Source organism: Hyperolius riggenbachi, chromosome 3, assembly GCF_040937935.1.
Source record: "Hyperolius riggenbachi isolate aHypRig1 chromosome 3, aHypRig1.pri, whole genome shotgun sequence".
Taxonomy (NCBI): domain Eukaryota; kingdom Metazoa; phylum Chordata; class Amphibia; order Anura; family Hyperoliidae; genus Hyperolius; species Hyperolius riggenbachi.
In genome coordinates, this window is record NC_090648.1 from 270,655,604 (window position 1) to 270,670,913 (window position 15,310).

Sequence of the window (15,310 nt, forward strand, 5' to 3'; positions counted from 1 at the left end):
AACAGTTTTTTTATCTTTATTGCAGCGGAGAGCAGCAAAAATATTACAGAGGGGGCTAGGAGAAGACCCCAAACAGGCAGGGATGTTTGTTTATACTTCATTTTGTGAATACAGATTTTCTTTAAACAAAAAAAGTACATTTTTTTCCCTTATTCCCCTCCCTCCAGCCAGCCAATCACACGATCAGCTGTCATAGGCTGCAGCTTATGAGAGCCGATCGCTCTCTTGTCCCCCAGGGGGACAGCCGTGTCACACGGCTGTCCCCAGTACAGCGCTGCCGTGCTGCAATCGCCGCTCGGAGACTAAAGAGGGGGCCGAGCTCCACCCCCCCCCGAGCAGGAGATACGCGTGAAGCCTGCACGCGATCTCCTGCAAAACAGAGCCCCAGGACTTGACGCCAATCGGCGTTAGGCGGTGCTGGGGCTGCTGCCGAGGCCACACCCATTGGCGTTAGCCGGTTGGCAAGAAGTTAACAATGCCAGCTGTGGCTGTCTTATTGTAGTTAAAGTAGGGCATATGGTAAATCACGTACTGCCGTCCTGGACATCAATATGAATGGCCCACTGAGGAATAGCACGTTTGCATTTAGCTTTGCAATTTTTGCAGCAGATTAACCCTTTTGGGACCTGCTGACTACCCCCCCCCCCCTTAAGGACCCGGGCATTTTACCTGCGAGGGGGCACGTTTGGGGAGGGGGGGGGGGAGGGGGGTCAGGCAGCCAGATCCCAGTATTGCTAGCTAGACATTATTGTCCCCTGTGTATCCAGGTGCCCTCCAGATTGCCAGCAGCCTTTACTTACCTTCCAGGCTCTAGCGATGAGCAGCTCTAGCTCCTTCCGTTCTGGCCAGCATCCTCGCTCGCACTGCCATTAATTGCAGGTCGCGGCTTGATGACGTCATCAAGCCAGAACCCGACACTTACATCAGACCAAGCAGAGATGCCGGCCAGAGCAGAAGGGAGCGATGATCGCCAGGGGGAACGTCAGGAAGGCGAGTGGATCCTCTTCTTCCGCTCCCACTTCTCTAGTAGTGAAAACTATGATCCGCCGGCGTTCGTAGTGATTAGGTGCCAATCGCAATGGCTCCTGATCACTGAAGGGAGATGTCAGCTGTCATATGACAGCTTAAACAGGCACTATGGTTAAATTCTTTGTTTTTTAGTCACTGTAATATTTGTAGGTGTATGTAGAGCATAGTAGGTTACATGTAATGTGGCAGGTGACTTTTTTTTTTTATACACTGACATACTGCTTGTTTACTTTTAGAGTCACATCGGCAGATTTACCTTACTGACGCGACTCAGGGCAATCCATTTAGTTGTAGGAGGCATCTGTCCCTGCTTAGTTATTTGCCGTTACTTGTTACCCCTGTGTGCTGCGCTGTTTGGATTGTTCCTAATCTCAACCGCACAATCATGCAGTTACACAAATCCCCCATGCGCCGTAAAGAGCAGAATTTCATCTGCTGCGCAGACTGGACTACATCATCCCTCCTCGGTGAGACGCAACTGCCATGTGATGCAACTGCCATGTGAGGAGGAACGCAGCATCACTGATGATGCTGCACAGCAAGGACCCCTGTAGCGATGCTGGCAATGAAACGGACACCTATTGTTGTCCATTTCTATGGTTACCAGCCTTCGCTGTTTGAAGTTCGTAGTGTAGCGGTGGCTGGATAAAGCAGACAAGCGCTGTAGCTGTGTCCTGCTGTTTATTGCTGTTTCTTGCCTAATTGTGGGGGTATTTTTTCAAGTATTTTTAACCCACTGCCGGGTCCTTGCTGCGCAGCATCATCAGTGATGCTGCGTTCCTCCTCACAGGGCAGTTGCGTCCCACCAAGGAGGGATGATGTAGTCCAGTCTGCGCAGCAGATGAAATTCTGCTCTTTACGTCGGATGGGGGATTTGTGTAACTGCACGATTGTGCGGTTGAGATTAGGAACAATCCAAACAGCGCAGCACACAGGGGTAACAAGTAACGGCAAATAACTAAGCAGGGACAGATGCCTCCTACAACTAAATGGATTGCCCTGAGTCGCGTCAGTAAGGTAAATCTGCCGACGTGACTCTAAAAGTAAACAAGCAGTATGTCAGTGTAAAAAAATAAAAAAGTCACCTGCCACATTACATGTAACCTACTATGCTCTACATACACTTACAAATATTACAGTGACTAAAAAACAAAGAATTTAACCATAGTGCCCCTTCAATCTCTGCTCTCGGGTGCACACAATCACATCGGGATTGGAAGCAGCAGGTGGCATAAATCCTACACCACATCAGTTAGACAGCCACAAGTGCGGCATAGGATTCACTTCCACTGGTCCCCAAAAGTTTGAAATCTGAGAGCGTTTTGCTTTTTCCCACACAACACACAAGCTCCTGTTTAAATGTATTTCACTACTATTCCCAAAAAATCTTGAAGTGCGAAAGTTGCATGCAAAAACATATCGCAAATTCAGAACAAACAGTGCACCACAAACCCACAAAACCACTGACACAAGTGTGCTCTCAGCCTTAGACAGTGAACATGGCAGCCTCCATATTCTCCCTCCTGGACATAGTTCGGAATCTTCTCACACCAGCAGCTCTACCTTAAAATCTGCAGCAGATAACCTGCAACATACGTCTTTAAGAACGCTGCGGTCACATGAACAGACTGGGAGTGACGTAGGTCAGGTGGGACGCAGATGAACAAAGTCTAACCAATGAGAGTAGACAGTAGCACTGGCAAGCTCAGCCCTCTGGCACCGCCCCTGAGCATTGCCACTTTTGATTGGAAAACTCCTCTCAGTATGTCAACCCGACCAATGGTGGGGACTGTTCTAACAAATCCAAACATGGCGGCTTCCAGTCACAGTGGATAGGTTTTCGGCAGAATTAAACATCCAGCAGCGATCTACCGTGTTTTGCTGCGGGAACGGTGATGCGGAAGGGAAATGGCGAGCGACACCGGGAGAAAGCAGTTCTGGAAAAGGAACGTCAGTAAAGTCCCGGGGAGGTGCGTAGTGCAGAGCTGAGTTCCTTCCTTCATATAGGGAAGCAGTAGCAGCAGCAGCCTCTCTCCTTCACTGAGCCTTGTGGATGGACTGTATGATGCCATCATCATGATTCCACGTATATACTATTGTCAGCTTGCAGACAGGGGATAGGTTAGGAGTGGTTTCCATGGCACAAGCTGGTTGGATGACACTGCTGATGAGGCTGGTGGCAGGTTTCTGCTTCCTGTATAGCACTGTGTAAATAATGATTCAGATCTTCCTGTGTCTGTGTTTCAATGTTTCAAAGAATAAGCAAATAGAGAGGAATACAAATAAACAGATTACAATCAATGTTTATTGATGTCTGCTCTTGCAAATGTGAAAACTGTTGCTGTATCTTGTAAATGTTTTGGCAAAGGTTAATTAAAGGTTCAATCGCTGCAAAATGAAATGGTGGTTACTGATTATGATCTACATTTCAACTTAAAGTTTGTTTTTCTTTGTAAAAGGAACTAGTAGGGGCTAAACTAGAAGTTTGTACAAGGCTAATCAGAAAGCTAATGACTCATTTTCTGAATTGAGTAGTGCTGAATAACTAATAGAAAACACACTGTCCCATGTACGACACTATTAGGTACTATTACTGTAAGTGCCACGTTCATTGTACTTATAGTATACAGGATACAAATTGGGATAATGGGTTATTATTTTTATTAATACATTATTATTTATATACAGTCTATATATTGAGTAAAGTACATACACACAGGGATCCCTGACCACTGAGATCTACACAATCGCATTTTTTTCCCCTGCTCCCCTGCAGAAATTTGCTCTGTCGCACATCCTCATTCCCCCCCCCCCCTCCACCACCTGGCTGCAGTAGTGCCTGAAGTATACCAGAAACGAGCATGTGGCTAATCTTGTCAGTTCTGACAATATTGTCACAAACACCTGATCTGCATGTTCTTGTTCAGGATCTGTGGCAAAAAATATAAAGTTGACCATACATCAGGTGGCTTGGTGGCTGATCGGCCATCCAATTTGATTACAGTATAATCTCATCTTTGTAGACTTCAAGGGACCAGGAAAAGTGGTTTACTATATCAGAAGTTTACTATATCATAAATTGTCCTGTAAATTGTCCAGCATGCTTGGTGCATTCTTTGCTGCAAAGGAGCAACTCTGTCCTCCCATTGGAGGTACAGTACAAGTACTTGCACATTTGGTGGACTACAAGGTTAAGTATACCTTAGGGCTGCATAGCCAGGCTAGACAAAACCCTGGTACAGTATTCAGGGCTCCTTAAAAATTGCAGCTGTCACTAAAGAGAGGCAGCCACTCACTTCCTCTGAGTGGCTCTGATACCTCAGTGGGTTGGACTTGCAGCACGTGTCCTGCAAAACTTTCTGCTCACACTTGATCCAATCTTGAAGCCTCTCTACAAAATACAGCCAATCATGATAAGCTGCGAGTGGCTCTGATACCTTTGCGGGCAAGACTTGAGACTCTCCACTCCTCTCCACTCTTCTTAGTTTTGCAGCCAGACAGCCCACTCTGATCTGAATTACAAGTAAACATAGCCTGTACTGTGTGCCACATGCTGCCAGTAGCGTCATCAATTACAAGGGTTTCACACTGACATGAAGCATGTACCACCCAATTTTTACTATATCCAGAGTCAGCATCACATTTACTATACCAGGCGTTGCTCCCATAGACTTCTAATGGAGATTGGCTGGGACCTGGAAAGGTAGTTTACTATACCTGAGTTTATTTTAACGATATTATACTGTATTATGGTCGAATTGGATGAAAATCCGTGCCTCCAAGTAGAGGTCTGCAGCGGGTCGGGTACCCGCGGGTAACCCGAAATGCGGGTCGGGTTCGGCTACCCGAATTGATTTAAGCTTCGGGTGCGGGTAGGGTTGCGGGTAGTGGTCTGCGGGTGTGGGTCGCGGGTAGTGAAAGCAAGCATGTTAAAGGGGAACTTCAGCCTAAACAAACATACTGTCATCGAGTTACATTAGTTATGTTAATTAGAATAGATAGGTAATATAATCTCTTACCCACCCTGTTTTAAAAGAACAGGCAAAGGTTTGTGATTCATGGAGGCTGCCATCTTTGTCATGGGGCAGCCATCTTTTTGGTTGAAAGGAGGTGACAAGGAGCATAAGACACAGTTCCAACTGTCCTGTGTACTGATCAACCCTCCCAGCTGCACACGCTAGGCTTCAAATGTCAGATTCAAAATGTAAAAAAAAATTTTTTGCACCAAAACAGCAGAAGGAGAACAAAAACATCAGAAATCCCATCATGCTTTGCACAGCATTAGGGGAAAAAAGCCCGGGCAGTTTTCTTCTGTGCAGCTAAAAATGAGGCTTGTATAAGAGAAACAAAGTTCTGATGCTGTGAAACTGTTAAAGAAACACCAAGCCTTTTCAGTGCTGCTGAGTCGATTTTTAGTCCGGAGGTTCACTTTAATTCTGACAGTGTCTTTTGCTTCCCAACATTCTATAAAATAGGTTTTATTAACTTTACAGCTCCCCAATGTTACTTTAAATGTGCACTTTAGAAGAAAATGTAAAAAAGCGGGTAGCGGGCCTGCGGGCCGCGGGTCGGGTAGCGGTTCTGCGGGTGCGGGTCGGGTTGCGGGTATCAAATTCACCAGAAAGCGGGTCGCAGGTCGGGTGCGGGTAGCGGGCCACGGGTGCGGGTCTGGTGCCGGTATGAAAAAGTGGACCCGCGCAGGCCTCTACCTCCAAGTGCATGCCTGATCGACGATATGTCTGATTTGGGGCCGAAATTGGTCACATGTATCTGTCAGGCATGCTGCAAGATGTAGGGCCGACTTGCTTGATCGGTTATGCATCGGTAATGGTGAGCTATATCGGAACAAGTGATGAATGCAGCGAAACCCACGGCACTGTTTCCCCTTCTGTATAAATGTACATGGGTGCTGTGTACGTTTACATTGCTTGTCCTTTGTCATGGTGCTTGTCCATCGTCTGAATCAGCTGCTCTTTGATTAGCCCTATACACGCTGCCGGCACATAGCATGTGATATGTGTGCGATGTCACATACCATGCCTGGCAGCATGTATGGGGCTGATGGTAGAGTTGCGGATTCGGAAGATGGATAGGCACCGTGACACAGGACAGATAATGTACAGTTGTGTTAAATTATTCAACCCCCACTGAAATTGAGTGTTTTGGCCAGTTTGACATTGATTTTGATCATTTCAGCCATCTTGTTTACAATTAAATCAAAGAGACACTTGTAAGTCAGACAAATATAACATAACATTTTATAATGAAATAACCACAAATGTCTTTTCTGTGCTCAAATCATTATCCGTTTTATTCAACCCCCCCAAGTGACATTCATTCTTAGTACAACATCCTTTTCCAGTTATAACAGCTTTTAAGCATGAAGCATAGCTTGACACAAGTGTCTTGCAGTGATCTATGGGTATCTTAGCCCATTATTCATGGGCAAAAGCCTCCAGTTCAGTCACATTCTTAGGCTTGCGCGCTGCAACTGCTTTCTTTAAGTCCCACGAGAGGTTCACAATCGGATTTAAGTCTGGTGACTGCGATGGCCACTCCAAAATGTTCCAGCCTTTAATCTGCAACCATGCTCTAGTGGACTTGGTGGTATGCTTGGGGTCATTGTCCTGTTGAAAGATCCAACGTCTCCCAAGCCTCAGGTTTGTGACGGACTGAATCACATTTTCTTCCGTTATCTCCTGGTATTGAAGAGAATTCATAGAACCTTGCACACGCTGAAGCTTCCCTGTACCTGCAGAAGCAAAACAACCCCAAAGCATGATTGACCCCCCCCCCCTCCCCCCCCCCCCTCCCCCCCCCCGTCATGCTTCACAGTAGGCAAGGTGTTCTTTTCTTCATAGGCCTTGTTCTTCCTCCTCCAAATATAGCGTTGATCCATGGGCCCAAATAGTTCTAATTTTGTTTGATCAGTCCACAGAACACTATCCCAAAACTGTTGTGGTAGTGTTCTGTGGACGAACTGGGCATTACTGCTAAGAGTCTTCTCTTCCAAGGCCCAGTCTGGCACCCACAGGACAGCTACAAATAAAATACAATAAGGGCCCTTTTCCATTAGCAGTCGCTAGCGTTCGCGCTGAACGCTAGCGATTGCTGAATCGCAAAATGTAAAAAATGACCGGCGATTTCCCGACGTTTGCGGCCGCGATTTTGCTATGCTAAGCACTGCATAGCAAAATCGCGGCAATAATCGCTCCGCCGCGCGATCGCGATCAGGTCAAAAACGAATCGCGGTAGTGGAAATGACCTACCGCGATTCCTATGTTAAAAGCAAACTGTAGCGATTTGTAAAATCACTAGCGGTTTGCGGTTTTGCGATTCAGCCATCGCAAACGCCGTAGTGGAAAAGGGCCCTTAATGTGTGGTGTTAGAGGAATGCTGTGTGTTTTCCTTTAGAGACTGATAGTGGTACTTATGTTACTTGTTAGGTGTATGAGCCTCTCTCTCATAAGTGCTTGTCCTCAAGCTCTCACAGAAAATGAATTGTCAGGCAACTACCTAATATTTTATTCGGCCTGTTTATATTGGTCCCATATAAGCTCACTTTTAAATTACCTGGTCAGGAACCCCTTACCAGCCACGTCTTGCTGCACAGACTGCTGTATTAGGGCTGGTTCAGATAGGCGTTTTTGTGGCGTTTAACGCAGCGTTTCAGACGCAGCGTTTTTTGGGACCTACTGCCATCCCATGCAAGTGAATGGGAGCGTTTAGAGCTGTCTTTTGCAGGCTTTCATGAAAGCCTGGCAGTAGATCCCAGCGTTGCGTCTAGTCTCAAAAGCAACATGCTGCTTTCAGAGGCAGTAAACGCGAGGAAACAATAGCAGAGACCAGAACTGCTAGCCTTGAACGCTTTTCAAAAGCTTTCAAAAGCTAGCTTTTAAACGCTGGCGTTTAAACGCTGGCGTTTGAACGCAATGCCAAGCAAAAGCTCAGCAGACGCCCGTGTGAACCAGCCCTTAGACATACTGTATATTAGGAGATGGTTCACTCTGTTCTCCTCGTTGTCTAAACAAAATTATGATGTGAGTCCAGTAGCAGTCCCTCTTGTAAAACCAACATTTCATCAAAAAAGCTTCCAGTCATGTTAACAAATCCTTTTTTTTTTTAAATTTTAATTTTATTTTTTAAAGTTACATTTACCCTCTCTGCTCATTTATTTCCCAGTTGGTACTTAGATGTATGTTTAAAGTTGGGTTGTAATGGTGGTTGTGGTAGGGAGGTTAATGGTTAGGGCCTATTCACTTATGCAGCAATGGTAAGCGGTATACACCAGCTCACACTGGTGTGCAGTGTGCTGTGACCCCTTTCAGTATGCGTAAATAAGGCTGAATGTTCCCACAACAAAATGCAGGTAACTGGATTCCTTCCTCCCTGCTTTGCTCTCAGAGGGATTAATAGTATCATTATTAATGGAATAATTGTGTTGAAGAGATGATGCAGAGCAGCATGCACTGCTCTGCACTGTGGTTAGTGTGAACTAGCCCTTTAGGGACACTTATATAGGCACAAGGTATTGCTAGACATAAACTCGCTAATGCATACCCCTAAACTCTCCCCATTTGTAAAAAATAAATATAAATAAATAAATAAATAAAACAAAAACAACTTTCCTCCAACCAGAGAATTACTCAGAATACTGTTTCACAGCATGCAGTGAACCAACAAACCAAACAGCAGAAATAATAATTTTATGAATCATTAAGGAACTCTAGGAACTCAAGGTGAGAGACATATGGAGGCTGCCATATTCATTTTCTTTTAAACAATATCAGTTGCCTGGCAGTCCCGCTGATCTTTCTCACCAGTAGTGTCTGAATCACACTTGAAACAAGCATGCAGCTAGCCCTGTCAGATTCTTGTTGGAAACATCTGATCCGCATGCTTGATCAGGGTCTATGGCTAAAAGTACTACAGGCAGAGGATTAGCAGACAGCCAGGCAATGTGCATTGTTTAAAAGGAATACAAATGTCTGATATATATATATATATATATATATATATATATATATATATATATATATGTGTGTGTGTATATATATATATATATCACCTCAATTCACTTTAAATAATACACACATCAAAACCTCTATAAATATCAAAGAACAGTTAATGTATGTCTAGTCATAATAGGCAATAGATATGTTCCAAATGAACTGTGGGCCACGTTTTTGTACGTATGCAAAACTACATTCAGAAGCATCAGCACTTTGTGGGCAAAAATTCACGAGTTGTAAACTGTCAGTTATGGCAATGATAAGACTGTGCTGGCAAGTGTTTCAGAAATATTCAGCATCAAGAAACCAGTAATGACAAAATTAGACTAGGGATTAGCAGACAAAATTTGCATAGTCAGATCTGCTGTATCCGGCCATTTTGTGTTAGTCAAATTCACCATAAGGCTTATTTTGTTGGGGGGAATTGCCTATTTCCATTTTTTTACACCCAGTGGAGTGCTCCTTGGTGTCAATGCAAAGAAACAAACCATGCAGAGGGGGGAAAGGCCCCTTTTTTGAAGTGCAGCCTCTGTAAAGCGGTCCATTTTGTCTTTTGAAGATACAGGCCCATATGCAATTAGTTTTCGCTGCTGTGTTTTCTCCTGGGTGATAACTTCTCATCTTCTATTTAGAATAACTTTTAGCACTTTTCAATTGAAAAAGTACAAAAAAGTAGGTGGAAAAGTACTTTCAAAACTATTTTAAGTATTGTTTTGCTTGTTGGTGATTTAAAAGGCAAAAGTGAAAATATCACATTTGAGAAAAATCAGTGGTCCATAAGCAATTAATGTTTTATCCTGAGTTTTCTCCTAGGAGATAATGTTTCATCTATTTAAAATAACTTTTCAGCACTCTGCAACTGAAAAAGTACCAAAAAGTAGGTGAAAAAGTACTGTCAAAAATTATTTTGAGTAATTTCTTGCTTGCTGGTGATTTAACCACTTGAGGAAAGCGGTGTTAAACCCCCCTAAAGACCAGGCTATTTTTCACAATAAGGGCCGCTGCAGCTTTAAGGCCAAGCTGCAGTGCTGAACAACTCAGCACACGAGTGATTTCCCCCCCCATTTTCTCCCCACCAACAGAGCTCTCTGTTGATGGGGTCTAGTCGACCCCCCCCCCTCCCCATACTAAAATAAAGAATATATATATATATCTTTTTTAGTAATAAAAACTATCTATTTTACAATCGCCGCCCTCCCTTCCCTTAGTTATTTATATGGCGAAACAGTCTAACAGTTTCCTAGCGGCAGAGCTCTGCCTTTCAAGCGGAGATGTGCGCGCAATCTCCTGCAGAACAAGCTCCAAGGACTTTACGCCGGTCCTGGAGCTCCTGCCGCGGCCACGCCCATCAGCGTGACACGGTCAGCAGTTGAAAATATCAACTATGATAAAACTAAAGAGAAAAAGCAAATTACATATGGACCAGAAGCTTAAAAATCTAAATAGACAAGGCACATGGATGTGGGAGTCCACTGATTTGTTATAAACAAGCTGCAGTGATTACCTGCTTGGACAGACTAGGTATGATCAGTGAGGTGCAAATCATTCCATGTTCCTACATATAACTAGTAAATCTTTACAACCAAGATTGTGTGGTGTGTGTTCAGCTTTTATCTTTATATCCGCCCCATCAAAGAAAACTGTCTGGGCATTTTTCCCTTGATGCTGAGCAAAGCATGAGGGGATTTCCTATGTTGTTATTGCTGCCTAGCAACTGGGAAGGGTGATCAGGACAGTTGGAACTGTGGGGGAGATTTATCAACGCATTATCGACAGTTTTTTCTTCTTAATCTGTTCTAACACACAGGGAGAACAGTTCTGCATGATAATAGGAACCTTCTTAAATCCTAGGTGGTAGTTGCAATTTAGCATGAATTTCTACAGCTGCACTACAGTTAACAAAAGTGAAAATCCATCCCTATACTGGCGCAGATTAAGAAGTGCTTGATAGCAGTTCTACAGATGTAGAACTGCAGGCTAAACATGATTGCAGAGTGCTGGCTAGACATGACTTGTCAAGACAAGACAAGACAAATAACATTTATATTGCGCTTTTCTCCTTGCGGACTCAAAGCGCCAGAGCAGAGCAGCAGCCACTAGGGCGCGCTCTATTGGCAGTAGCAGTGTAAGGGAGACTTGCCAAAGGTCTCCTACTGAATTAGTGCTGGCTTACTGAACAGGCAGAGCCGAGATTCGAACCCTGGTCTCCTGTGTCGGAGGCAGAGCCCTCAACCATTACACCATCAGCCAACTACACTTGTGATGTGCTCCTCCTGACTGCTGAATTCCTCCTCAGAGCCTGCTGCTATCATTAGAACAGGTGTGTTGGTTACCTCAGCAACAGCAATTCCCCTCACACACTACACTGCCTGAGAGACCTTCCTAACTCCTCCTATTCTTAAAAGTTTAAGAAGGAATCTGCACGATTTAGTGATTTCTTAGGATGTCTAAAACAGTTCTGCACGGATTTCTAAAAACCTACTAATATTTTGTCTGACACTCTTGATAAATGTGCCCCTGTGTCTCATGCTCCCTGTCACCTCCTTCTAACCAAAAAGATGGCTGCCCTCATGAAATCACAAATATTTGCCTGTTCTTTTAAAACAAGGTGGGTAAGAGATTATATTACCTATCTATTTTAATTAACATAACTAATGTAACTTAATGACAGTATGTTTGTTTAGGCTGAAGTTCCTCTTTAAGTAGGTTCGGGACCTTTATCTCACCGTGTGGTGTATGCGCTTAACTGAAAGTCTAATGCCTGGTACACACATACAATTCCCCTTCAGATAGATGGGTCAAATAGATGGATTTGATTTTCATTTGCTTTTCTAATCGATTTTGTATAGAAGTAATTGGAAAATTGATCAGAAAAACGGTGGGAAATCGGATCGGACCTGTTGGAAATTATCTATTCAACCCATCTACCTGAAGTGAAATTGTAGGGTGTGTACCAGGCATTACTGCACGATGAGCAGAGCAGATTGCAATGCATTACACTCTACTTAAAGCAGAATATAACCCTGCATTTCAACTTTGCTCTAAAACATTATTTACAGTATATTATATGCAACCAGCATTTTTTTTTACTAGACCAGCATTGGAAGGGTTACACAGAGTTTTAAAGTTTCTAAAAAGAACTGCAGACGCATCCGAAGCTCAGATAGATACGTTTTGTTTACATAAATGTATCTAAGTGTTGAATGTTACACACTTTGGCTGTCCTCCAGCTCAGTCAGAGAGAGTGAGTCACATTCAACACTTAGATACATTTATGTAAACAAAATGTAACTATCTGAGCTTCGGATGCATCTGCAGAAATCTCCAGGAACTTTAAAACTGTGTAACCCTTCCAATGCTGGTCTAGTAAAAAAAAAAAAATGTTGGTTGCATATAATATACTGTAAATAATGTTTTAGAGCAAAGTTGAAATGCAGGGTTATATTCCGCTTTAAAGCAAATCTGAAGTGAAAATAAACTTATGAGATTATGAATTGTATGTATAGTACAGCTAAGAAATAGAACATTAGTAGCAAAGAACAGAGTCTCATATTGTTTTCCAGTATCCAGTACAGGAAGAGTTAAGAAACTTTCAGTTGTTATTTATGCAGGAGAGCTTCTCTGAGCTCTTTGACCCACCTCAAAAGACTGTCCTGTTTTCTAAAGCACTTAGACATCAAAGAAACAGTAAGAGACAGGTTGAGATAAGGTTTTACTTCAGGAAAGTTTAAAGGGTCTTTAACTCTGCTCTGTTTTATAGTTAAAAATACAGAGTGTGGTTTGTAAACTGCAAATATGACAGAATGATGCAATGTTATAAAAAAAAAATAAGCTATATAACTGAAAATAAAAAGAGCCTCTTTTCTTTGCTACTAATGTTCCATTCTTTATCCGTACTACACATACAATTCATTATATCATTTTTTTCACTTTAGGTTTGCTTTAAAACTCACATTATTCTGCTTAACGCAGTTTAGTGCATACACACCACATTACAAGACGATTCAGTCACCCTTGAACATCATTTTCTTTGGGACCAGCACATAACCAAAACAATACTAGCCATAATGACTGAGCAATTCACTTTTCTTATACATTGCATCTGAGACTGCTTCAAAACAGAACAACACAAAATAAAAATAGAAAGAGCTCATTTGAGTTGAGAGGATATTGAAAAACCCAGGATGAATGCTCACACAATGACTGCAGAGACAATGTCCTTACTGAGATTCAAACTTGAGACTTAAAGAGACACTGAAGCAAAAAAAAATATAGGATATAATGAATTGGTTGTGTACTATGAATAATTACTAGAAGATTAGCAGCAAAGAAAATATTCTCATATTTTTATTTTCAGGTATATAGTTTTTCTTCTAACATTGCATCATTCTCTAATATGTGCAGATTACACAACACTCAGCATTCAAAATGATTCTTTTAGAGCAGTCTGTGAACTAATGACCTCTCCTCTGCCAGAGGAAAAGTAAATAGTTAACTAACCATTGAGATAATAAAAGTCAGAAGACAGCCCTCTCCACCACTTTGAAAGTCATAGAGATAACAACTGGAGTTTCTTAACTCTTCCTGTACTGGAAACAATTAGACTGATGTATCTGATCTTAATGTTTTATTTCTTAGCTGTACTACACATACAAATCATAATATCATAGTTTTTTTTCCGCTTCAGTGTCTCTTTAAGTATTGAAAAGTACATGAGATACAGATGTGAGTAGCTCATATCAAATGACCGCTAAGCTGGACCCCAGTAGTCTGCTATCCTAACGAAAGTCTTTAGCTATTTTGAAGGGAAACTCCTACATCTTAGGTATGTTTTTTTGCACTTTAGGAGTAAACCAGAATGTACCTGTATAATAGAATATACAGTACTGTGTACAGTCACCCAACAGCTTACTGATTTGCATATGCATAGTGTAACTATGTTTGTGAAACCTTGTTGGAAAACAATATTTTAAATGAATTATATTAAGTGTTCTATTTTTTTTTTCCCTCTGCAAATCAGCATTCAACACGTGTATGGTGCTCAGCATCCTCCTTTTGATCCACTGCTTCATGGAACGTAAGTCAAGTTTTTGTCTTAGTCCTTTTATCTTCTGTTGTATTAAAAATAGAATAAAGCCCATGAAAAGGCCTTTAGCTCAGTTCTCATACATTTTGAAGAGTTGACCTGCTTGTGTTTGTTTTTCCCTGTAGTGGAAGTCATCAAAATGTGGACTTTTGATTGGCAGGGTTTCGTGTTTAGTTGAGATGGACTCTGTGAAAGTTTCTCTGTGTAGTTCAGAGTGCTGTATATGAAATTATTTCAGTTTATTTGGACAGGATGCATAAATCTTGCTTTCAGTTGTAATAGTGTGGATAGTTTAAATACCCACCTATAGCATGTTGCTGATTAGAAGTAATATATTCTGGTTTCAGCCATCTTATATTTTTTTTGTTTTCTGTTGTTTTATATTGTCGTTTTTGTAAAAACTTTGATACGAGTTAATACGATCAAGCCATATTACTCAGTTTCTGATCCCCATGAATTTTGGATATAGGATAACAACACAACCTGAGTGTTCAGAGTCACATATAATAGCATACAACAAACTTACAACTTTGAGGTTCACTTTTCTTGTTTTGTAACTCCTTTATGAATTGATCACTGTAGGGACTGTACATCTATAAGCCACAACATTGAGACAGGTGAAGTCAATGACCCTAATCATCTTGTCAAAAACCTGAGCGGTTCCTGCCTTTTTCAAGATTGCTAACTAAGTAAAGGACCAGCCTTTAAAGCGTTTCTATCATATAAATCCAGCATAGCGGGTCTGAACCCTCTATAACAGTAATTATAGATTGACGGTGTTGAAATTAATCAGAGCACTCAGTATATGATTTTATTTAAAAAAAATGTATTTGCTTATCATACAGCATATATACAAAATATGAACAGTTCCAAGTAGTGTTTCCTTCTAACAGTATTCCATCTCATCAAGGCTTTAGAGCCAAGCGATCATCAATCTTCTAAGTACATTCAAAAAAAGAACATAACAATTGTGTTATGTAGAATAAGATCAAAAGTAGTCTCATCTGTGTCAATAGCTGTGTATATAATAGCTGTGTATCTAGCAGCTGTGTAAAACTTGTAGTAATCTTCTTAAAGAGATAGCATAAAAAAATAACTTCTAAAAAAAACTTCTTGCTAACATCTTAACAGAACATAATGCTGAAAAATTAATAAAGAAAATCACCAGAATATTAAGCATATT

The 15,310-nt window shown here is 41.9% G+C and overlaps 1 protein-coding gene across 1 annotated transcript in view; it reads left to right on the plus strand.

Moving 5' to 3' along the window:
* Positions 1-2,763: 2,763 nt before the first annotated feature.
* Positions 2,764-15,310, plus strand: part of LOC137563632 (TBC1 domain family member 22A-like) — a 640,427-nt gene continuing 627,880 nt past the window's right edge. Inside the window, exons 1-2 of the mRNA XM_068276327.1 lie at positions 2,764-2,999; positions 14,062-14,118. Of these exons, the coding sequence (XP_068132428.1) occupies positions 2,938-2,999; positions 14,062-14,118 (119 nt within the window). The 5' untranslated portion in view covers positions 2,764-2,937. The remainder of the gene's footprint in view (positions 3,000-14,061; positions 14,119-15,310) is intronic.